General features: G+C 36.2%; 3 protein-coding genes across 3 annotated transcripts; 1 reads left to right on the top strand and 2 right to left on the bottom strand.

Annotated features, from left to right (window-relative positions):
* The first annotated feature begins 1,911 nt into the window (after nucleotides 1–1,911).
* LOC108965356 lies at nucleotides 1,912–2,624 on the top strand. Its single transcript, XM_018927706.1, has 3 exons — nucleotides 1,912–2,140; nucleotides 2,248–2,415; nucleotides 2,469–2,624. The coding sequence occupies exons 1-3, from the start codon at nucleotides 1,922–1,924 to the stop codon at nucleotides 2,622–2,624; spliced, it is 543 nt and encodes a 180-aa protein (XP_018783251.1). The 5' UTR covers nucleotides 1,912–1,921.
* A 4,194-nt stretch (nucleotides 2,625–6,818) lies between these two features.
* Nucleotides 6,819–16,432, bottom strand: LOC108965411 (three prime repair exonuclease 2-like). Its single transcript, XM_018927786.1, has 3 exons — nucleotides 16,099–16,432; nucleotides 7,326–7,492; nucleotides 6,819–7,255 (listed from the first exon to the last, which is right to left on the bottom strand). Exons 1-3 carry the CDS (start codon nucleotides 16,358–16,360, stop codon nucleotides 6,971–6,973), a joined length of 714 nt encoding a protein of 237 aa, XP_018783331.1. The 5' UTR covers nucleotides 16,361–16,432; the 3' UTR covers nucleotides 6,819–6,970.
* Nucleotides 16,433–20,176: 3,744 nt separating this feature from the next.
* LOC108965396 lies at nucleotides 20,177–23,616 on the bottom strand. The gene is made up of 3 exons (XM_018927757.1): nucleotides 23,327–23,616; nucleotides 23,144–23,271; nucleotides 20,177–20,910 (listed from the first exon to the last, which is right to left on the bottom strand). The coding sequence occupies exons 1-3, from the start codon at nucleotides 23,601–23,603 to the stop codon at nucleotides 20,335–20,337; spliced, it is 981 nt and encodes a 326-aa protein (XP_018783302.1). The 5' UTR covers nucleotides 23,604–23,616; the 3' UTR covers nucleotides 20,177–20,334.

Genomic DNA, 23,616 nt, shown 5'->3' with positions numbered 1-23,616 from the left:
TGTGTTTTCTTTTTTATATTTGTTCAAGTCCAAAATAACGATAACAATAAGATTGGTTTAGATCCCAGCTAAAATGGTACCAAAAAAAATCCTTTTTGTTTTTGCCGCGTCGATTAGCTTTTGTAACGCTCGAGCATTAATCACAATTTGCAATTATTTTTGCCATACAGCATGACTTAATCGTCAAAAGTCTAGCTTTGTGTGAAGAAATGTTCGGGCGACTACCGATGATAATGGGAGACTATGCGAATAATTTAATGGTGAGTGCCTATAATGAGTGGAAAGCTGATGTGAAGGTTTACTTCTCAATAAGTCTCAATAATAAAAAGCGTTAAAAGTGGGGTCTACTGAATTCCGATATCATAAAATAGATAAATGGCTATACCATTAAATAGTTAATGAAGCACAATTATGTATAACAGATAAGCAAGTACCAAATTCGGGTGCCGTCGAAATAATTCTTCTTCCTCTTTAATTGCGTAGACCCCGCTTACACGGTTATAGCCAAGCTAACAACAGCACGCCAATCGTTTTTTCTTTTAGCAATTTGGAGCCAATTCGAGATACCTAGTGCAGCCGGGTTCTTCTCTATCTGATCTCTCCAAGGGAGTGGAGGTCTTCCTCTTCCTTTGCTTCCCCCTGTGGGTACTGCGTCGAATACTTTCAAAGCTGGAATGTTTTCATTCATATGGACGACATGACCTAGCCAGCGTAGCCACTCGTATAACTCGTGAGGCTCATCGTTAAATCAAATGTCATATTCGCCGTTGCCAAAACGCAAAGCACAAATCTTCCACAGAACCTTCTTCCCGAAAACTCGTAACGTCGACTCATCAGATGTTGTCAGCGTCCATGCCTATGAACCGTACAGCAGGACGGGAATAATGAGTGACTTATAGAGTTTGGTAGTCGAAACATTTATCGATGGAAATCGAAATTAGTTATATACTGGATAATACTGGAAGCTTAAAATTTATCATATTAGGAAAAATGTGGATACATTTTATGTAGCCATTAGGTAAATACGGCTGTATTTGAACGACGCGATCTCAATACTGGGCCGTTTTGGGAATAAACGGATTATCCGTTTCTCATTAAACCATCCTAGACTGGGATGCTTGCTTCATCGAGCTACCAGTCCCTAGAACAATATGAATACAAATAAAAACAAAAAAGGGAATTCAGAAACTACTGAAATAACTGACAACGGACAAGAAAATCGTAGAACACAGGAGCCAGACGCTTTAATGCCATCGAACGGAACAATGGGAGACGCCAAAAGCATCAATCTCTGGGGGAACTTACTTCAGAGGATACTACGCCTTTCGTGGAATATGCCAGGAGTAATGAGCTTCCCATAAAAAGTAGCATCGCAGCCCAAAACAGAAGCGACAGAAAGTTGTGACGTAATAAGTCCAAACAGCTCTCCCTTAAATGGCTGATCGGTAAGTAGTGGCTCTGGCCAAACCCGGGTAAGTGGTGGAAGACCTGGACTGGGAGCCGAAAACATCTCATCGCTCCGATAAGACTGGAATGAGTGGAGCCAGTTTATTTCAGGCACATGAGGGATAAATCAGTAGTCTAGAAAAAGGTCCTTACACTGAACAGAAATCGGCAAGGGCCGTATTCTGGACCAGTATATACATACATACATACGATATAAGACCGTGTGGGATTCGTTCACAAATCGTAGGGTATCAAAACTTTGTACACGAAAGTTGCCCTCCCATATTTGTTTATTTTAAATTTTTTTATTATTTAAGACGCAAATCAATATGCAATAAAATTAATAATAAATAATAGGCCAATTTGAACCAATTAAAATTTAATTTTTATACATTTTTAATTTTTCTAATTTTTGAAATTTCGCTGACAAGCGAAATATAATTGAGTAGAAAAGTACTCATTACAACTTGTCGAAATGGAGATCTCATGGAAGTATTGTTGGTTCGGATTAATAACATTGATGATTTCAAGCCGTTTAGTATACACTTTTACAAAATTTACCAACATCGACTGCAAAGCGTTTGACAAATCTTTCGCCGATTTCAATAGTTGTCGCCTGCATGTGCCGAAACGGGGAGAGATCGCATTATCCTTGCATGTGCAGCTGCTCCAGATACCAGTTAATAATGTCAGTGTAAGTGAAGGAGTATTTTTGAGAGTTGCGTGTTAAGGTGCCATGTTTTTTAACTTCTTTTGATAAAAAAAAATTAAATCAAAATCAATCTTCTTCTCTCTTTACAGGTAAACCTTTCATTTTTCAAGAAAGCCAGTGGTTATCGCCCCTTTCTATACAATGTTACCGTCGATTTCTGTGATTTTATGGCGAACAAGAAACGTTATCCTATTTTAAATATATGCCATGGTGTTATTCTGAAGGACTCGAACATTAATCACACCTGCCCCTACAACGTACGTATGATAACGAAATTAATGGAAATGGTAAAATATATATTTGTTTGCAGCATGACATAATCGTTAAAAATCTAGTTTTGCGTGACGATATGTTCGGACGAATGCCGGTGCCAGAGGGAGATTATATGTTTAAGTTAATGGTGGGCGCCTACAATGAATGGAAAGCTGATGTGAAGACTTACTTATCAATAAAACTCAATAAATAGGAGCGTTAGGGTGATGGAATTGAATTCAAATAGCGAAAATGGATGAAATTATATTATGCAAAGTACTAAGGAAGACCGCAACCCATCAAGAATATATTGTCAACAGATACTTATCTCAAAACCTTGTATTTTAATGCTAATTTTGCAATATTTTATTTACCAGATTTTTTTGAATTAATAAACTTATGACATGGCAGCCTTAATGTACGCTTTCTTGAGAGCCATTAAAATTTAAAAATAATAAAATTGCTTTGGGTGTATACATAAATACATAATACTGTTTTTCCACTTTCTATTTTTTACCATCCGCATAACACCAAAGTAATGAGTTTCCAAATCAAATTAGTCGAAATCAAGCGAGTGTTATCAAAGTTATAAATATCTAAATCAAATAGCAGAAATGAAAGGTTCCAATTTTAACTTTCCAAAGATGATTAATGTAATTAGATTGTGACTAAAGAGTTTGGTTGGAAAAATTCGTTCGATAATATAAACAGCTGTTGACAGCTAATTAGAACCGCTCCCTATTTATAAGGAGCTGATAAGTATACGCCAGGGAAGCACGCAGCAAACCACTTCTGACTAAAATTCATAGGAAACGGCCCGTAGACATTGCCAACTCTAATTGGTCTTGGACAAAAAATCAATTGAGTTATGCCGTTTGGAGCGATGTAACAAAAATTAGTCGCAAATGTCTTGATGGTCGAAGATATGTTCGCCGTCTAATCAATCAATAATTTTATCCCCGATCCCCGATGGAATTTTAAACAAGGGAATTACGTCAACATCCTGAAAAATGTCATGATGCCATGAGTGGAGGAAAATTTGCCTGTTTTGGGAAAATTCCAACAAGATAACTATCAAAAGCATACGGCGAAGTTGATACAAAAAGGTTTTGATGAATATTCCATCAATATTTTGGATTTGCCATCGTCCAGCCTAGGCGTGAACATCTCTGGCGTGACATTAAAAAGCTGTTAGTACCAAAGATATCCCGAATATTAATGTTATTTTTGATAAAATAACAATGGCATGGCAAATAACACCAGCAGTATGCTGTCAGAGTCTAATAACGTCTATCCGCAGTGGATGTGGAGTCATATTATAGTATAAGGGTTAAGCAACAAATACTAAGTGAAAGTAAGCACATTTTTGTAATATCATTATTTTTTTCTTATCAAATATTTTCGTTTATAATTAGTTGTCGCAATCAAATCGTTGATTCTACAAGTTTTAGTTAATATCTTCATAACAAAAATGAATTTTAAACAACATTTTTACTATTAGAGTTTAAGTTTAACATAGGCTTCAATAAAATAAGTGAAAATGCAGTATAAATAAGTGGTTTATTGGAAAATAACATCATTTACTTAAAAATATGTAGCGTTTCTAATTAGCTGTCAACAGCTGTATGTATATATGTAATACTCATATACATTGGATTATCTCAAAACTCCGTAGATAATAATGAAAACCATAGTGCAAGAGTCTGATATCAATATCATCGGCATACGCCTGCAGTTGTACACTCTTATAAAAGACTGGGCCTTCTCGGTTAAGCTCTGCAGCACGATTTATTTTCTCCAGCATCAGATTGAAGAAGTTGCACGATAGGGAGTCATCTTGTCTGAAACCTCGTTTGGTATCGAACGGCATGGAGAGGTCCTTCCCGATCCTGACAGAGATTTTTTTGTTGCTCAACGTCAGTTTCCACAGCCATATTAGTTTTGCGGGGATATCAAATTCAGACATCGCGACATAAAGGCAGCTCCTTTTGGTGCTAACGAAAACAGTTTTGAAATCGACGAAGAGGTGGTGTGTGTCAATTCTCCTTTCACGGGCCTTTTGCAAGATTAAGCGCATGGTGAATATCTGGTCGGTTGTTGATTTTCCAGGTCTGAAGCCACAATGATGAGGTCCAATCAGTTTGTTGACGGTGGGCTTTAATCTTTCACACAATACGCTCGATAGAACCTTATAGGCGATGTTGAAAAGGTTTATCCCACTGTAGTTGGCGCAGATTGTGGGGTCTCCCTTTTTGTGGATTGGGCAGAGCACACTTAAATTCCAATCATCGAGCATGCTTTCGTCCGACCATATTTTACAAAGAAGCTGATGCACGATCCTTATCAGTTCTTCGCCGCCGTGTTTGAATAGTTCGGCCAGCAATCCATCGGCCCCCGCCGCTTTGTTGTTCTTCATGCGGGTAATTGCTATTCGAACTTCTTCCTGGTCGGGCAATGGAATGTCTGCTCCATCGTCATCGATTGGGGAATCGGGTTCGCCTTCTCCTGGGGTTGTGCGTTCGCTGCCATTCAGCAGGCTGGAGAAGTGTTACCTCCATAATTTAAGTATGCTTTGGGCATCGATCACTAGACCACCTTTGGGTGTTCTACAAGAGTATGCTCCGGTCTTRAAACCTTCTGTTAGTCGCCGCATCTTTTCGTAGAATTTTCGAGCATTACCCTTATCTGTCAGCATGTCAAGCTCTTCATGCTCACGCATTTCGACCTCTTTCTTTTTTGTCTGCAAATGCGTCTCGTTTCCCTCTTCAACTCTCGGTAGCTATCCCATTCCGCATGTGCTGTGGGCGGTCGTAACTTTGCGAAGTAGGCAGTCTGTTTTCTCGATACGGCACTCCTCGTCGTGCCAGCTGTTCTTTTGCATTTTTCGAAAACACATGGTTTCGGTTGCAGCTGTACGTAAGGAGTTTGAAATGCCGTCTCACAATTCCCTTATACCGAGTTGTTGACGAGTGCTCTCAAAGAGCAGGAGTGCAAGTCGAGTATAAAATCGTTCGGCTGTCAGTTGTGATTGCAGCTTCTCGACGTCGAAGCTTCCTTGTGTTTGTTGACGTGAGTTTTTTGCTGCACAGAGGCGGGTGCGATAAACTAATATCAGGATTTTGTTGATTAGTGTTTTCAGAAAGTGACATACTAATAGTAACGGTATTGGGAAAAATAGACAAAATCCGAACTTAGTCCTTCCCTACTTGTTCTTAAATTAATTCATTAACGTTTAACCATAACTGCTTAGAAGATATTGATACCCTACTCAATCGCACAGATACAGAGCTGAAAACCATAATTCCAAAATCAGTTTAAGTTTGACAACACTTCAACACAAATTTTATTTGACGACTTGAGTTGAAAACCATAATGCCGAATTTCAAAACTCCAACTAAAATTCAGTTCTTTGTGCGTCTTTTTCAGTATACATATGAATGTCACTTACTATACACTTTCTGTGCCTGAAAAAGTGTAAGGAGGGTGTCTTACTTTTTATATACAGGATTTAAAAGTGATGATTTTTTCGACCACTTCTTTTTCTTTACTGACGTAGACACCGCTTACGCGGTTATAGCGGAGTTAACAACAGCGCGCGAGTCGTTTTTTCTTTTCGCAAGGTGGCGTCATTTGGAGATTCCAAGCGAAGTCAGGTAATACTCCAACAGATCCTCCCAACGGAATGGAGGTCTTCCTCTGCTTCCCGAGGCGAGGGAAGACAAATAACGTCCTAGACCGTCAAAAAAGTTTGAAGATTAGGAATTGGAAAAATCTATCGATGAAGATTGTTGGCAACAAAAGACGAGCTCCCACAATTTTTGGGATTCACACAAGCCGAGTTTTCGAAACGTTTAAAGGAACTTGGAACAATCAAAAACACGGAAATTGAGTGCCATATGAATTGAAGCCAAGAGATTATTTTGTATGTCAGGAATTCAGCTTGAGTTTAAAAAAATAAGTCGATTTTACAACGAGTTGAAAAATCGATACATTACGATACAACCTTGAACGAAAAAATCAAATGTGAATCTTGGCCAACCAGCCATATCAACGATAAAACCGAAAATCCATGAACCAGGGGCCTGGTAATACTCAGTATGTATGTGATGGGATTAAAAGAGCGTGTTGAGCTTCTAATAGCGATGAAGGCATTAATGTCGAACACAACTTGATTGACGCAATACGCCCGAAATTTGCGAATAGACAAGAGACAATAATTTTCAATCATGATTACGCTCGGTCTCATGTTGCAAGACAATGGCAGGGAAGTTTTGCCTCCCTGTTTTATAGCTTAGACTGTGGCCAATCTGACTTCCATTTATATCGTTCCATTGACAATACTTTGTGAAATAAACTTTCAAATGAAAAGCGTATATTCTCAATATATTATTTTCAGTGAAATGATATTTTAGTTCAATAACAGTTTTCAAAAGGTTTAATCCAAGAAAGATGTAGATTTCATCAAAACTTAAAGAATGCGTAAGCTGATGAGGTACTTAAGATGTGGATGTGGAAATTATATTCTTTAATGTTTGCTTCACTATTCAATTCTAAGCAATTTCATTTGCGTTCTTCCGAGCATATAAATTCACTGGCACGATTTTCTGCATAGGCAATAAACCTTTTTCCATACAGTCTTATTACGTGAGTCAAAGTCTCCACGTCTGCTTCAGCTTGATGTCTCAGTTCGGGCTCCTTCTTAAAATTTCGTTTAAAAATATTGTCCAATTTATATACTCCTTTGGGGGGATATTTGCCATTAGGCCTCTTTTGAAATGTATGGTCGAAATCTATTACCCTAAATGCATGTAAAGAATCTACATAATGAATGTTATTCGGAAGTTGCTGCAATGAAATAACACTAATTAGTTCTGATTAACAATAGTTAAGAGCAATGGAAATATATTTTACCTACCATACTTAGCTTATTGAACATATTCTTGACTATCAGAAAATCATGACTATCGCCATTGTGTGCAACCAGACATACTGGTTGTGGCAGGCGATTAAGGAAGCTTACAATAAGACGAGCACAGTTCTCATCGAAGTGTGACTCATATTCTAACATATAGTTGTCCAGTCCTGTAAATAAACAAATAAACACAACTAATTAAGTGTGTTAAGTTCGGTTATAATCGATGATTTTATGATTCTATAATTTGCAAAGATCAAAAGCGAGAAAATATGAGGGAAAGGTTAACAAGAGGAATAGAAATCATTGTATGGAGAATAAGGGGCTGGACTAAGGCCATGTCTTTTATCACTTATACTTTTTATTCATATAGAAGTCAAGAAAACATGTTCACTTAATTTCCTTAATTCATCGAACATATTGACTAATATTTTTTATTATTTTTATTTATTTATAAAAGCTTATACAATGTTAATAACATACATATGTACAACCTAAAACATGCAGCGCTAGCTTCAGAGGCTATCAGCTGTCCTTTGAATAAGTGTGTTGGCTTAAATTCTCCTCAATAGATCACATTCTTTAAGAAAACGATAGATGGTTTTTATATTTTCTTCCGTAGCGTTGGAAAGGAGGGAAATCGGATCTGTGTTGAAGTGGCAATCTCTCTTATCTTTCAGTGTGGGACAAAATTTTAATTGGTACTGTTTCTTCCGAGGAGGTGAGCATGCGTCAGTATAGTATGTCCAATCCGTAGGCGAATGTATGGTGTTATAAATTTAGTTGCAACTGTTGATGGGTATAGCGGTCTGATTCTGGCTGTGTTAACTATTGAATAATGGTGGTTATATGAGACCCAATCAAATGCCAATTTAGAGAGCCTATTTTGGTGTATGAGTCGGAATATATCAGATTTCATAAAGAAACTGGATGTAATTGTGGGCGTGTTGGATGCACTCTTTGCTAATACATCAGCGTAATTATTTCCGGATAACCCAGTGTGGCTTGGAACCCACATTATCTTAATTTTATTTTCATATATAATAAAATATTCTCTAATTGAAATGATGATGTTAGTGTGGTTGTTGTAATTTTGAATGGCTTGGAAACATGATAAGCTGTCGGTGCATATTACATATTTTCCCAGGTTTTTTGTGGCATGTAGAACAGCATGGAAAACCGCAGTGGCTTCAGCAATGAACATCGAACAAAAGGGGAAAAGCAGTCCATATGAAATTGGCTTTCCTTTCTCGTTAACGACCGCAAAAGTGGTTTGGATTTTTTTTGAACCGTCCGTGAATACAAATCTCCAACTGCCATGTTTCAGAGTATTCATAATTTCACAAAATTCTGATACATAAATCGCATTAAGTGTGGTGGATTTAGGCAAACGAACTAGTTTATCAATAAACGTGTTTTTTGGAATCAACTATTAGGAAGTTTAACAGGTTTTAATGGCAAGCTGTTTGTTTTGGCAAAAATGGTGCATTTATATATAGCTGACTCAATTTTTGGAGGTCGGATACGTGATGATGATGAAGAAAAGGCATCTTGAAGCACATGGTTAGAACCAAGGATGATCTTCGGGTATAATTTGTATGTGGTGTCTTCCATATTGTCTATCAGAGAGGGAAGACCGGACTCTTCTAATATATTTTTGATTGGTGATGTGGGGAATGCTCGAAGCGATCTTCTAACAGCGGAGTGATACGGTGCAGCCAACAATTTTAGGTGACTTTTTGAATGATGCCCATATACTTCAAGAGCGCTCTCCGTCATCAAGAGTATGAGTGCCTTGACAACATTAATTAGCAAAGATGGGCCAATGAGCGAACGCTTGAATGCTAGGTACTTAACAATATTTTAGTTTTTAGTAATTCTATTTCTAATATATTGACAATGTTGTTTGAATGCACATTTACTATCTAGAATTCATCCAAGAAACTTAAGTGTAGGAGAACATGAAACATTTACATTGTTGAATGAAATCGGTGGAAAATGACAATTATGTTTTTTACAAATGTGGAGTAAACTGGATTTTAAGTACGATATTGCTGCGCCTGCGGAAAGGGACCATAGGGATAGTGGAGAAAGCATTTCTTCAAAGGTAGAGGATATGAAACTAAGGTCAGAAGATTTTGAAAATAGAAGGAGATCATCAGCATATATTGATGCTGAATATTAGGGAAGGAAGGAAGGATAGAGCTGATTTCATCAAATGCTATGGTGAACAGAATAACTGATAGCGGTGATCCCTGAGGAGTGCCGTTATCCAAAGGAAGAGTCAGTGAAGATGTGCCAGAAATAAGAACTTTGATTTTACGTTTAGAGAGAAACTATTTAACAAAACTAAATATACGGGGRCCAACCTTCCATTTGATTAATTGTCTTAAAACTACATGTATGCCAACGCGATCAAACTCTTTTCCAAAATCAAGCGAAAGAAGTGAAACCTGATTTTTATTGAATAAAGCGTCACATATGAAGTGGCCAAGGTGTAAAAGAGCGTCGATAGTGCTTTGTCCTTTTTTGAATGCAACCTGATTTGAATGAATGAGTTTATTGAAATAGAGAAACCAAGAGAGTCTAGTAGCAACAATTTTTTCTAAAAGTTTTCCTAGACAGGGTAGAAGGGAAATAGGACGATAGCTGGTAACTTCGCACGGAGGTTTCAAAGGTTTCAGAATAGGAATGATTGCACTGGTTTTCCAGATTTGGGGTATGGTGGCAGTTTAAAAAATATTGTTGTAATGGTTGATAACTTGCTTGAGGAGATGAGAAGAAAGATGTTTGATGATGGGATAGGAAACTTTATCTAACCCAGGCGTTTTATCTTTAACCGCAGAAAGAGCTATATTGAGTTTTATTAAAGATATATCTGAGTCGAGATATTCGGCTGAAGGGGATAAAGCAGATGAAACGTAATTGTAGGCAAGTAGAGAGTGCTTATTAGACGAATATTCAGAGGAGAAATTATAATCAGAAGAGTTTGACGAGAAAAATTTGGCGAATTCTAAAGATATATCCTGTGGATATAGTAGATTGCCTTGAGAGGCGTTGAGTGAGAGAATAGGAGAGAAAGAAATATTGCCTGATAGTCTTCTTATATTTGACCAAATCATTTTAGGGTCAGAAGAGGAATTAATGCTGCTGGTAAATGTCTGGAAAGATTTAACTTTTGCTTGCTTCGCTTTTCTTCTGAAAATGGCATTAGCTTTTTTATAAGAAACAAGGTTTGATGGCGAACGATTTTGTTTGAAATGATGCCATGTTTGTTGCTTATGCAGTCTAAGAGAAGATAGCTCACTATCCCACCAAGGAGGGTTATGATTACGAGGTTTAGGAGAGGTTTGTGACATAGATTGATTGGCAGCAAATCTTATAATCTTCTGAATCCTAGAAGTTTCCTGATTAATAATATCTGTAGAATGGAGGGTGTCTGAGTAACGTAAACAAAAATCCTGAAATTTGGGCCAATCAGCTGAATCAGTGTTAAAAAATATTCTGGGTTTGAAGAAATTGGAATTATAGGAGGAGATTTTGGCTATGATAGGAAAATGATCGGTACCATGCAAACTATCTATACAATGCCAAACAACTTTGGGAGAGAGTGAAGTGGAACAAATTGTAAGATCTATATGGGTGAAGGTGGAATGAGTGGAGAAATGGTAGGGGAACCATCATTAAGGACAACACAGTCCGAACAGAGGACAGCATCCTCAATAATGGGGCCCCTGGAGTTAGTTGAAGAAGAACCCCAAAGAGGGCACCAGGCATTGAAGTCACCAGCCAGTAAAAAAGGAGTCGAGCCAGAAGGGAAAAGGGTAAAGAAGTCTGCTGAAGTAAAAGTTTGGTGAGGAGGGGAATATGCACAGATGATTATGATTTTTTGGGGGGAGGAAATTTCGATGGCAACGGAAGAGATATTCGAAGGAGATATTGGGAGAATATTATGCGGTATACTTCTCTTAATCAGGATTGCAATACCTTGTTTGCTTGATGTGACGGAAGGAAGGTTATANTTGCTTGATGTGACGGAAGGAAGGTTATAAAAGTGACCAGCATAGGCTTTTGGAGTATGAGYTGATATATTGTTTGCAATATGTGTTTCGTTTAATAATATTACAGAGGGGTTATATTTTTTAATTAAAAATTTCAAGTTCAAAGTAGTTATTAATGTATCTGTTAATATTCCATTGAAGAAAAGTTAACATAGAAAAATAAAGAAAATTAAAGTAAATATGTATGAAAAATGTAAGTTTTAATTGGAATTTAATATCTAGAATTATGTATCTATGGATACTTGGATACTTGGGTATGTGATTGTGGATGGCAGGAGGGTACAGGTGAAGTTGGCAAACGCGTTATAGCGATAGGAGAAGTAGTTGTGGACAGGGAGGAGAAGGATGGAGAGGGAGAATTGTATAGGGAAGAAACGGAGGGTGAAGGGGTTTCGGGGCAATCATTATGGATTGAGTGTATGTTGGTAGGTGATGAAGCATTATTGTTTGAAGTTGTAGCTTTAATGTTGTCATTAGAATCATTAGTGTTTGAAGTTTTTTCGATGTTGATGTATTTCTTTGAGTAAGTATTGTTGTTGGAAGCTGTTACATTAGCATAAGAGAATGGTGAGGGAGTAGAAGGCATTAGAGATTGGTATAAATTGATGGCTTCACGCATCGAACACTTGTGGATAGTTTTAATTATAAGTATCTCTTTAGACTGGACAAATTTTGGACAGGCGTTAAAGGAAGAAGGGTGTTCACCATCGCAGTTAGCACATTTGACTCTAGAGCATTCAGTGGGAGGGGTATGATTTGGGGGTAGGTTGCAGATAGCACAAGATGGAGTCTTATTACATCGCTTAGCAGTATGACCCAGCAACTGACAATTCTTGCAGCGCATGGGATTAGGATAGTAGGGACGGATATCGAGGATACACCAGGCAACTTCAATACTAGGTAAAGTATATTTATCAAACGCTAATAATAAAGCACCAGTAGGTACACGATCACCATTGTTTATCTTGGTAAATTTATGAACATCGGATACTCCTTGATCTTTTAGACCACCAATTATTTCGTCATCAGCAAGCTGACATATAAATGAAGCGTAAATTGTACCCTTTACTGAGTTCAGAGAGTTGTGAAGAGATATATCAACAGCACCAGCTCCGGGAAGATGTTTGGTTTGTAAAAATTTGTCAGCGATTTTTTGGATCTTGACCAAAAGAAGTAGGCTGCCGTCACGAAGCGATGTGATTTTGTTAATGTCTTTGCTTATGGCCTGAATACCTTTATGTACTGCAAAGCAAGAAGTGGATGCAATATGTTTTCTGCCGTCCTGTGATTTGATTACGAGGTACTTGGGATCATCTTTCTTAGAAATAAGTAATTCCGGGAAGAATTCTAGCGATGAATTCTCTGGCTTTTTCCTCTTGTTTTTAGGACCCGGGGATAATAGTGCAAACCTATTATCCCCCAGCCTGTTGGCCCCAGGGGGCATTGCGAAAGAATTTACGTTCTTACCCGATTAAATTGTGGACTTAACTTTATAATGAGAAGTATAAAAAACACGTGGAAAGTGTAACGAATTGAAGCTCAAAATGTCAAAGTTAGGTTAAATTGCGCGTACACCAAGTAACGAGAAGTTATGCAGCGAGTATGTATATGTGCGTTCGATATGAAAAAATTAATCGTACACAACCGCGAACAACGAACGAATGATTGACCAATGTAAACGGTATAAAGTAAACGGGAAAATCAAAATTCACTATACTGGATAATTTTTTTTTTTTAAAGAAATCTGATCTGACATCATTTTCTTTTGACATTAAATTAGATTATGCCCGGAAACATGTTTGCGCGCAATTTTATTAAGACAAAAGATTATTTGACAGTTTTTTTCAATAAGAGCAAACGTTTTTTTTTTTAATACAATAAAAACGGTTTGGGATATCAATAAAATTTTTACTCCTGTGAAAATACATTCGATGCCATCAAGTATTAAACTCGATTACTGGTGAATGGCGGTTTTCAAACATAAATCGGCCGATACGGCTGTAACTTCAAGTTCGTTATTCGTGCGAAATCCACCAATCGTCGCTGGCTTGTTGAAATAAACCATCGACTTCACGTAGCCTCACAGAAAATCGCACGACTGAAGCGTCCAATTGACTGGGTCATTTCGTGAGATAAAACGTTCACCAAACTTGGGTTTCAATAAATTGATTGTGACATTTGCTATGTGGCTTGTGGCACCGTTTTGTTGGAACCACATATTGTCCAAGTACATATCATCCAATTCGGGCTAAAAATATTCGGTTATTATTGAGCGGTAGCGATTCCCATTCACTTGCCGGTCTTGATCATCACAGAAGAAGTACGGCCGTATGACGCCGTCGGCCCATAAACCGCACCAAATCGAAATATTTTCCCACAACGACGTCCCAGAGATGCCTAACGCCTTCCTGAATTGATGCGCTAGCGGCAGCAATATTCTCAACACTACGGACACTATCTGTGCCTGTGTATTCAATTAGACGCTCAATTGTTGATCTGACAGGACGATTAAGTTGAGGCCACTGACTCCGAAATTCGGTAGTAATGATTAAAAGGCAAACTTTAGTGAAATGAAATGTCAAAAGAGCGGGAAAAAATATGCCGTCATTTGCTGTTCCTATCGGTCTATATTACCGAAAATTAGCATTATGTAAATGTATGGACTGATGTAGTGAAATAATTTCACCCACTTTCGCCACCAAACTATATTACTTATACATATATTCAAGTTCTCTTATTTGTCAACCGAAAATTCGAAAATCTTTATACAGTTGAACTTCCTTAACGGCATACAGTAGCAAAGATAACTTTTAAATTTCATAAGATATTATACGGATTGACTGATTTTTTCTGTAAAAAGTCAATCTCAAATCGTTGAGTCCTCAAATTCGGTTTACTGGGACCCGAAAAGTTATGCCCTAATTTCGACCATTTTTATTGAAGAGGTGCTCTACTTTAAAAACGCCGGCATTTTATTTAGTTCCTGATTTTACGTTAGTAGTTGGCAGAGTTGGAGGATGGAGTCATGTGTAGAAGTTTAAGCAAGTGAGGCAAGTTTTCTGATTGTCATTCATTTGGAAGTGGCTAGAAGCAGCTCATGACTTCCGGTCTTTGACCAAGTATCCTCTGGATAGCCTAAGAACGTCCGTTTGAAGGCGAGCTAAAATGAGAAGGTGAACGTCTCCTCCACAGTGTTGTGCGCTGTTGTGCGCCCCTAATTAAAAAGTATAAACAGCTTCGGGTAAGAGAACCCTCTTTTGATGACGACCATGGCAAACGCACTAAGGATAACGATTTAAGGGCATGTACCGCGAACGTCCGGTTCCTTAATTGGGAAGATGCCACTGCCCTGCCCTCGTTAAAGGGGAGGCTGACATCACCGCCGTTCAAGAAATGCGATGGACGGGACAAGGACTAGGCGAGTAGGTTTTTTTTTGGCATCTACTGCAGTGGCCATATAAAGGAGCGCAAATTTGTTCTGGGATTCGTGGTAGGAGAGAGACTCCGTCGCCGAATACTGTTATTCACCCCGCTGGATGAACGTCTAGCCACAATCCGCATCAAAGCGAAGTTCTTCAGGCTGATCGACTTCGCTAGGACCCGAAATATGGTTATTTGTACCTGCATAGAAAAATTCATCAAGCTATTTGGCTGTTTCCGGGTCGAAAAACCACCAAACATATCGATCATGTTGAGAAAGACGGAAGACACGTCTCCAGTATTTTAGTCGTGCGGACGCTTCGAGGTATAAATATAAAAATCTAAGTTGAAATTTGTTTAGAAATACGAAAAGACTTTTTCGACTACACAATATCTTCACGAAATTGGAAGGCAAATAAAAATGCTACTTTCCACTGTCATCCGTCATACCGAGTTACCAAGAAACACGTGGACTTAGTTTCATAAAGATTTGAATACATAACGGACCTTCATACATAACAACATACGGATTTCCACTCGTTATCTTGACGATATCGAAAAAACTGTTAACTTAACTATCTGATTGGTTTATGCTGCTACAAATAACCGTTAGGTGAACAAAATACTACACATTGTGTCCCAAAAATAACCGAACTTTTTACATATAAACTAAAATGCACATTACATATCCTCAATTTGAAATGCAAAAAAAAACCTATCGTCAAAACAATTGAAATTGCGTTTTATATTGATTAGGATCGACTACAATATATGAAACACATATAACTACAAATTTTTTAGTTTCTGCCATCATACACATAGAACCAAGTTATAACCAAATTTTATTATTATTATTATTTTTTTCAATAGGAAGACTTTCTGTTTTATACCGTTTTTTTCTTTTCCTGAAAATTTATGAAAAGTGATGTTACGTTATTTTACATTTTAGGTGCCGAAAATAACTTCTCTCGAGAATATAAAAGCATTATATCCTGTTTGCATTTCAACCTTTTTTTTTTTAATCGTTCTGAATGTCAATTGATATAAATTCCGATGATTCATAAAATAATTCCCAATTCAAATGTCATTGTTTACGTTGTGGGATAGTGTCGAACGTATACATATGCACATGTGTAAACTTATATATTTATGTGTGCCTGTTGGATTAGCTCTTGACAATCTTATAACGCCGGCTTGCTAATTCACTATGCGCGTTGTTCTATTATAATTACGATGCGAAATAACCAGCAATTAATTCTAAATTTGTTGACCAGCGTTTGTAAATACATACTTACCCGTAAAAGCTGTGCTTTTTGGATAAATAATCTTTGTGGGATTGATTATCAATGTAAGTTTATTCAGATTCGGTGAGGGTGGCGGCAGACACATTTCACTTGTCTTTGTCACTTTTATTGGATCTGTTAGCAAATCTTTGGCTGGAAAACCATACATGGTCAACTCCATAACAGATAGGTTTCTTGAATTTCCGTCATAAGTGCTTGCTTCCAAATCGAGTACAACAAACGATTCGATGCGTCGATTCTCTGTTTTTGACATTGTTTAATATTACACTTAGCAAATAATTATTTTGCAGTTTAGAGCAGCATAACCAATGCGTGCAAGTTTATGAACGGCTGACCGCTTAATGCTACTCCCAAATTCCCAAGAATAATGGCAAAATATAAAATGCAATACAATCTGAAAATTCACGACTGATAATGGTCGCAACCAAACAACTCTCACAAAATGACGTTGTGTTAGTGCGTTTGCAGCGTTACGCTCCGAAAACCTAAGAGCGCGACCGGCTGCAAGCTTATGAACACAGTTATTTAGACAGCTGCACGCTGTCGCTCTCGCTAATTTAAAAAGATTTCTAATTTTACCTACGACAGTAGAGAGGAGCAGTGAAAAATGTAAAATTATTCAAAGCTCTAATAAATCTGACGTTATTTTACAAATATTAGCATTAAATAGCTCTGTTATATCATTTGTAATAACAATTCATTGTTTAAAAATTCACTATATTAAAATTTCATTGAAGCGGAAGTTATTAGTATGGCAACAAGGAAATGCCGGCCATTGTTATGTCACTGCCTTCTTAGAAATGTTCATGTAACGACGCCTGCTGTTCGAACATCCTGATCATAAATTATATTGGGGGTTAGGTCAAGTTTTCGACCTAATGTATCTATTTTAGGATAACACAAATATTGGCCGATATATACAGTATAAAGTTGCCTGGAAGTTTGAAAATCTTTATAATAGGTATATAGGAGCTCAGGGAAGTATTGACCGGATTCAACCCATATTTGATACACAGAATTAAAATAGTCAGAAAAGGATTCTCTCTGAAGTTCAATTGTAAATCTCTCACAAGTCAACTATATATACCTTGGGGCTTAAACAGATTTGGTTGGATTTGGACAACTTTCTTGTCATAAGGTGGCATACTTTCAACGAATTATTACTGCAAAGTTTTATACCCTTATATTATATTAATTACTTTTTAATTTATGTATTGGAAAGTGAAAGAATCATTCGGAATTTCGAGTTGTGCTATATGGTAAGTAGGCATGATTGTCGTCCGATTCCGCTCATTTTCTTACTGTGACATAGGAATATGAGAAGAATTCCACGTACTAAATTTAGTACCAAGAAGTAGGTGGTGCTATGCCCATCGTCCAATTGCCACATCGGCTTCCATAAAGTCTTCTCCTACCATCTCAAAGGTAAAATGTAATGTCTCTATCGTATTTAGTTATTGATTATTACATTTTAGTAGCACAGATTTAATGTGCTTTTCGTAGTTTTTAACAGTACCCTTATATGGGGTTAGCTTCCGATTTTACCCATTTTTACACTGTCAGAAGGAGTTCTTATAATATTTGTGCTAGACGAATTCGACTGTTGTAGCCTTAGTGATTTAGGAGATATATGCATTAAACATATTAGACTGCGGGACCACGCCCACTTTTTCAAAACTTTTTGCACACTGGTGTCCCTTGCTACTGCGATCCCCTATGCCAAATTAGAGTTTCATATATATTAGATTTTTTAATGGCGTTTTGTGGGCGTGGCAGGATTTCAACCCGTCTCGTAAACCTGATATATATAATATATAATGCTCTATATCTATCTTGCTTAGATAATTTAACATGAGCATGAGTGAATCTGTTAGATCAAATGTGCTGGTATGAGAATTGAAATCGGGACATATACGGCGGAATGGTTGGTTTAACTCGAAATTTGTTCTAGAAAATTTTAAAAGTAAAGGTCTAAGCTGACTGGTAGAGCGAGCAGGAATGTTAAAATTAATATCAGACAAGAGAGATGGGCTACAGACTGACCTATTAATGAGTTTTACAAGAAATATTATAACAAGCATTTCCCTATGACTAGCGAGTGTAGGGAGATTTATAAGCTTTAAACGGTTAGTGTAAGGGGGAAGATTTAAATTGGAATCCCAATGCAAATGATTTAAGGCAAAAAGTAAAAATTGTTTTTGAACGGACTCTATTTTCTCAGAATGAACTTGATGACAAGAGTTCCATACCACGGAAGCATACCCTGATATAGGCCTCACCAAAGATGTAAAAAGAATTTTTGTGATAAGCGGATCTCTAAATTCTTTAGACCAACATTTAACAAAACCAAGAGCACCTTTATATTGAAGTTAGGGGTTTAAAAACCCAAGTCAACAAAACTACATACTTGCTCCAACCTAAAGTTTTGTATTACGTATGAAGTAGGGTCTACAGATCTACGTGAAAAGCACATCGTTTTACATTTTTTAAGGTTCAATGGCATGTCATTTCTAACACACCAAGAAACTAGGTTGTTTAAGTCTGTATGCAACAAAAAAGTTTTACATCGTCAGCATACAATAAAACTTTTGAAAACTTAACAACAGATGATATGTCATTAATAAATAGCAAGAACAGAATTGGTCCAAGATGGCTACCTTGAGGAACGCCTGAAGGAACATTGATTATGTCGGAAAGAGTATCGTCAAGTATGACTTGTTGAATTCTATTACTAAGATTTTAGAAATATTGGTTGAAAACCAAGAAGATCAAGTTTATTCAAAACAATTGAATGGTTTACTTTATCAAAAGCTTTACTAAAATCTGTTTTTATAACATCAGTATTCTTATTCTCCCTAAAACCCGTTGATACATGTGATACAAATTCAAGCAAATTAGTTATTGTAGATTTTCCTTTACGAAAACCGTGCTGAGGACAAGAAATTAGTGGAGAGATCCGGAAGGTTATGTCTTCTGTTAAAATTGCTTCAAAAAGTTTAGGTATTGCAGACAACTTTGCTATTCCCCTATAGTTTTCAATAGATGACCTAAATCCACTCTTATGCAAAGGAATTATAAATGACTTTTTCCATATGGATGGAAATAAGCCTTGCATAAGAGATGAATTAATTATTTTTTTTTAGGGGTTGGTATATATATTTGGCACATTTCTTATGAAAGCACGAGGGATTCATATCTAGGCCATAATTGTATGATGGTTCTAATATATTTAACTGATATAAGACGTCTGCTTCGGAAATGGTAGCTGCATTAATGACAGAAATCGGACATAACTTGTGCTGATGCGGAACATTTTTTGGAGATTTTGGAGAGTAATTGGGCCTAAGGAATTCAGCGAACATATTAGAAATGGTGTGATTGTCACTGGACATACTAGACTTATATTTGACGAAACCATAGAACAATTTTGGATTATGTATAATATTATTTTTTACTTTATATATGTAATTATTATAGCATATTTTGTTAAGTTCAGTAAATTGTCGGCGCAATTTAAAATTTTTTGAATAGTCAGCAATTAAACCAGTTTTTTTTAAAAAGTTTAAAGCACGAGGTTTTCTATTTTTTAATTTACATAATTCTTTCGAAAACCATAAATTAGAACTCATTTTATGAGTAACAACACACTTCGGAACATATTTTTCAAACAAGTTTAAAATTGTTTCATTAAAGTGGGAAGCACTAAATTCAATGTTGCCCCTGTAATCTGGCCAACTAACTTTAGAAAGTTCGTAATTAATTTTCTTAAAATTAGCTTTCGCAAAGTTGAATCGTTAACAAAGGTCTTGTGTATTATTATGAGCAAAGTTGGCTATGGTTTCGATGTTAATTTCCAAAGCAGGATGATACGAGTCCTCTGGCCGAACCAAAGGATCACATCGGACAACAGAGAACATTRAAGCGTTATCAAYATAGACTAGATCTAAGAACTTACCAAACTCGTTCGAAATTAAATTAATTTGGTTAAGACCCAACTCCGACATTTTATCTAAGAACTCGTTAAAATTAATTAAATTATCAGTACAACTTTGTTCGGTCACTTTATTTTTATTTCAAATATAAAAATGATTGGGTCATAAATTTATACCACAAATATACAGATGTTATGAGTAAAAGTTTAAATTTTTTTATACATTTGGTCCATCAAGAGTTGTGTATACAAGATTTATGAGTAGCCGAAATACTTTCAGAATATAAGGTTATTTGCTATATTTCAACAAAAGGTGTAGCATATTTTTTTGCATATTCAGTAAAACTTTCCCCATATACTTGGATTAAATGCATTAGAGCTTCCACATGTGATTCAGTATAAGGCTTTCTTCTATATGAAGTGTTAAAAAATCTTTCATACATATTTGTTACATCATATTTGTTGACCTCTAATTGATTCGTAAATAGTCTTCGACGAACTCTTTGCAAAGGGGCTACAGATGATGTGGGCGTTGAATCATTCGAAATACGACGTTTGACGGCCGTAACTTTCGGTCTCCGAGGTGTGGTTTCGTTATGTGCGCGCCAGTCGGTTTTTGTTTCAGCATCAAGTTGTTCAGCGAGTGTTGGTACTGTCATCAATAGCTGAGTATCTTGTCGGTTATCAGCGTTGGTGTTGTTGTTGTTGTTGCTACGAGCATCAGCGTTAATCTCATTTTCCATCGGTTCAACACAAAATTCAAACATTCCTTGGTTAAATATTTTGACTTTTGCAGGCTCGACCTTCATCTGCTCGTCTAAACCACGAAAAGCAGAAGTAGAGTCTAAGCATAGAGTATTGGGTGGCATTTCCTACATATGTATATTGTACAAAAATGAAACAAAATTTAATAAAACTTTATAAATATTGTATTAATTACAAATAAAATAATAATAAGAAAATCGCTAACTTTGGCTGATCCGTAGCTTTAATATCCTACACAGGTACATTTGTTATATAATACTTGTATAAGGATAGGTATGCTGAACAATATGCTTGAGTCAAATACAATTTTTTTCCATGCACCCTAATACTTATGGATTTGTATGTCATTGTAGAAGATAGATCCTGAAGATAGCTTGTTAAATACATTTTTTTTCCATGTAAGAAATGCCTTTGGATTGGTCAGGTTGTATGGCAGCTGTCCTTCCCTCCGTGGGTTACAAACATAATATACTCTGCATACAACTAGTAAATAAATTTAGTTACTAGAACACTATTGAAATATAAAACAAATGGAATTTTAAAGAATGTTTACAATTATTATTTGATGAATAAATATTATTTAACAACGTTTTTAAAGCAAAGCTTTTGAGAACCAACGTTTTACAGTAGTCAGAGTTTTCAATTAACCCTTTCTTTAGATTTTCTCAAAGTATAATTAAAGGACTCACAACTTGTCACAACGCATCGTTAAATCACAAATTTTTATACTTGTTTAAAAACCTTGTTTTTGAATTACATACAAAAATGATTTTACGTAATTAGATTTCTCAACACTATGTTCTCGCTTTGTTATAACTTTTAACTTTATGAGACTATATGAAATCCCTAAACGTCTTACAGATATTTTTGAAGTAATTTCTACATATAATTTTCAAGTTATTCGGTAATTAGCAATGGGTTCTCGTCCACCCAACGTTTTGTGTAAAACTTTAAATGCGTTTTTCTCAAAATTAAGTTTTTTGACCTAGTGGCCACATTCCCGAATTTAATTTGTTTTTGCGTAAATGAAGCTTAAAATCTCATCTTTCTACAACTATATGGTATGACACAATGTGATTGGTAGCACTGAAGGTATACGACTGCAACGACATCATCATATATCAGCCAATATGTACCTCAACGAAAATGAGAGAGCGCATTTAACTCATAGCAGTGTGATTTTCGAACATCCGGCTGACTTTACTATATATAATATTATTGGTTTTTATACCCTGAACAGGGTATATTAATTTTGTCACGAAGTTTGTAACACCCAGAAGAAAGCGTCGGAGACCCTATAAAGTATATATATAAATCATCAGTATATTGAGCTGATTCGATTTAGCCATGTCCGTCTGTCTGTCTGTCTGTCCGTCTGTCTGTATATATACGAACTAGTCCCTTAGTTTTTAAGATATCGTTTTGAAATTTTGCAAACACCATTTTCTCTTCAAGAAGCAACTCATTTGTCGGAACTGCCGATATCGGACCACTACAACATATAGCTGTCATATAAACTGAACGATCGGAATCAAGTTCTTGTATGGAAAACATTTGACAAGACATATTCACATTTGACAAGACATATTCACGAAATTTGGTATAGATAATTTTCTAAGTCAACAATGTAATCTCCGAAAAAATTGTTCAGATCGGCTCACTATAGCATATAGCTGTCATATAAACTGAACGATCGGAAACAAGTTCTTGTATGGAAAACTTTCCCGTTTAACAAGATATATTCACGAAATTKGGTMTAGATAATTTTCTAAGKCAACAATGTAATCTCCGAAAAAATTGTTCAGATCGGCTCACTATAATATATAGCTTCCATACAAACTGAACACATAGTTACTAACATAAATGCGCCTGTGAGGGGTATTTAGCTTCGGTGCAACCGAAGTTAACGTTTTTTCTTGTTTAGTATCTGGTATTGAGAAAAATAGATAAAATTGGATCGCTACAACTCCAATATATTATATATTATATTTACCATATAATGATTTTCGTTTTTCTAACAAACCTTACGCCGAATATGTCGGTCAGTGTATGAGTTATGTTTAGTATATGTATATTTAAAATTGCTTGAATTTCGATCCTCTGGTTGACGTTTTACACTTTAAATATTTCCCTGGCTTTGATTCTTGCAAGTTTCAAAAGTATGAAATGTTCGATTACTGTCGAACTTAGCCCTTTCTTACTTGTTTTTCTCAAATTTCTGTCAAGTCAAGTCGAAACCTTATTTAATGCTGCTAAGTTTTGACGCTTCTAAAGTAATAATTTTTTCATATCTCTGACTACACCTAACCTCTTAAAGGAATATAACAATATTTTACGCACCAATTTAAAATTATCCAGTTTGTGTTTGATAATAGGAAAACATAAATCCGTTCCACGATTTGCAACCAAGCAAACAGGTTGTTGCAAATGCTTGATGAAATGTATGAAAGTATGGTAATCACTACGTTCTGTTTTGAAGATTAAATTATATATTTATATGTATATGTAAATATGTGTACTCACCAGTATTTTGCTCGGAATTGATTGTCAATAATAGCTTATTCAGAGCACGCGGTTTTTTGGGAATCATTAATTTTTTTGCACAGCAATGTTTGTTATATATAGGTTTCGTCTCGAGTTGGTTATTGGAAATTCCGTACATACAAAATTCATCAATCGCATCAATTTTATGAAAACGTATCTCCTCATTTGTTTCAAACTCTTTTTTTGTTGTTAACTTGAGCAACGCGAAAGAAGCGATCGTGCGTTGCTCGTAATTGCACTGAAAACTCTTTTCCATAATACCGGGCAAC

This window comes from Bactrocera latifrons, unplaced genomic scaffold (assembly GCF_001853355.1).
Source record: "Bactrocera latifrons isolate USDA-ARS-PBARC rearing strain unplaced genomic scaffold, ASM185335v1 scaffold_14, whole genome shotgun sequence".
Lineage (NCBI taxonomy): Eukaryota > Metazoa > Arthropoda > Insecta > Diptera > Tephritidae > Bactrocera > Bactrocera latifrons.
Note: the sequence above shows the minus strand (reverse complement) of the source record. Positions and strands in the feature narration are given on the sequence as shown.